Genomic DNA, 1,742 nt, shown 5'->3' on the forward strand with positions numbered 1-1,742 from the left:
CAGAAGGTCCCGAAGTCTGGAACTCTCTGTTAGGGAAACGCAGATCCGAGGCAATGACGTTCTCAACACCGTACTTCTTACGGAGGACTAGTCATTAACCCACAGAACCACACAAACGAGTAACGAACTCAGTACCGATCTGTCCACAAGCTCCAGTGATGAGAATTCTAGGAGCAGCAGTTCCGAAGGAACGAGTAGCCTATACACATCATTAACAAGAAATAGTCCATACCTTCATAGCAACCTTAGCGGCACCAGCAAGCATATTTCAATACAATAGAAACACAAGGAAAAAGTGAATCAAAAAAGGGAAATGGGGAAATGGGAAAGATGGTGACCGTATGAGAATCATAGAGGCAACTGATTATTACTGAACGTACATCTTCTACAATCTTTCCATTCACCATTTATGGTTAATAATGCTTTTTGGAGTTGGGATCTTCTCCACAAGTAACAGATACGATAGCGAAAAGAGTGATTGCCAACAAACAGGAACAAATAAGCTTATAATCAAACAAAGAAAGTGGCGGCTAAGTAATAGAAGTTAAGAATGGCAAAACTAGTTCTCGGCGCAATTCGAGTTCTCTCCATCCAACATTCGAAATACACTTACAAAAGCTGCTGGTGGATTTGCTCCTTCCAAATAATACTTGTCATTGATAATAAAAAATGGAACCCCTCTGTGGTTAACCACATAGATCATTGTTACTTGATTTCTAAATCTGTTTTAGCGAAGTCATCTTCCTCTAATACCTCTTGCTTGAAATCATTCGAATAGAGCATTTTCTTAGCTCCTTTCAATCCCAATTCATCGGCTAATTGCACAAGGAAATCGATTGAACTAATATTTTCCCCTTCCTCATAGGTAGCACTGAAGATACGCTGATTGAGTTCCTCCATATTCTTGAAATCGATAGAACGAGCATACATCAGCAGGCGATGCGCATGAAATGAGTTTGGCCAGAATCTATTCTCAAGGTTCATGCGAAAGCATACTTCCAATTGCTAAAATGTGCGCCATCCTTCTCAGCACTCTTCTTCAGTCCTTTCACCCAAGAATCACTACCCCAACGATTCACATTATATCTATTGATGAGAATAACTGAGTGGCGGTACGCCAAATACTCTTCTCCACCCTCACTGATATTTGTGTCGATCATGTACTAGTCATCATGCATCATCCATGTTCATACAACATGTTCAGCTACAGAAATCGGTTTTCCATACCGTCGTATAGCCTAACTGTTAATATTTGAGAAAAGGTCTACTTCATGGCAACGAAGAAACCCAACATAACACCATGGGCAAGTAAAATCGTAATAGACATCTAGCTTAAGTGGCATGAAGCTCGGATTCGATAAAACTTGAAAAAGGATTATCACCTGAAAGCCGCAATTGCAAGGAAAGAGGAAGAACGGCAAGTGATACAAAAAGCTATAATTATCAAGGAATCGCAGAAAATTGATCAAAACTCTCTCTATTGTTATCAATTTGAGATAAAATATAGCAATCTGATAGATAATAGGAGTGTCAATTCATTAGCTGATTTCTCCGTATTCTACGAGAATTAGTACCATGGACACTCTTCTCCTTTCTCTATTGTTTCTCATTATGATTTTTCATTGAATACACACTATATCTAAAATCGAACCTTTTTCTGTCATTTTTTTCAAAGCCTCAAATATCAACCAACAGCCGTTATCATGGAAGGAAAATCTTCTGTTGCCCGTAATTTGTTGTGA

The 1,742-nt window shown here is 38.9% G+C and overlaps 1 protein-coding gene across 1 annotated transcript; it reads right to left on the minus strand.

The window, feature by feature from the left end:
• Positions 1–705: 705 nt before the first annotated feature.
• On the minus strand, positions 706–1,343 carry JH06_5365 (hypothetical protein; the record flags this gene model as incomplete). Its single annotated transcript, XM_014669301.1, has 5 exons — positions 706–967; positions 997–1,086; positions 1,117–1,163; positions 1,194–1,238; positions 1,269–1,343. 5 exons carry the CDS (start codon positions 1,341–1,343, stop codon positions 706–708), a joined length of 519 nt encoding a protein of 172 aa, XP_014524787.1.
• Between the last annotated feature and the right edge of the window lie 399 nt (positions 1,344–1,742).

The sequence above is a fragment of the Blastocystis sp. subtype 4 genome, assembly GCF_000743755.1.
Source record: "Blastocystis sp. subtype 4 strain WR1 chromosome Unknown seqid_0698, whole genome shotgun sequence".
Classification (NCBI taxonomy): domain Eukaryota; class Bigyra; order Opalinata; family Blastocystidae; genus Blastocystis; species Blastocystis sp. subtype 4.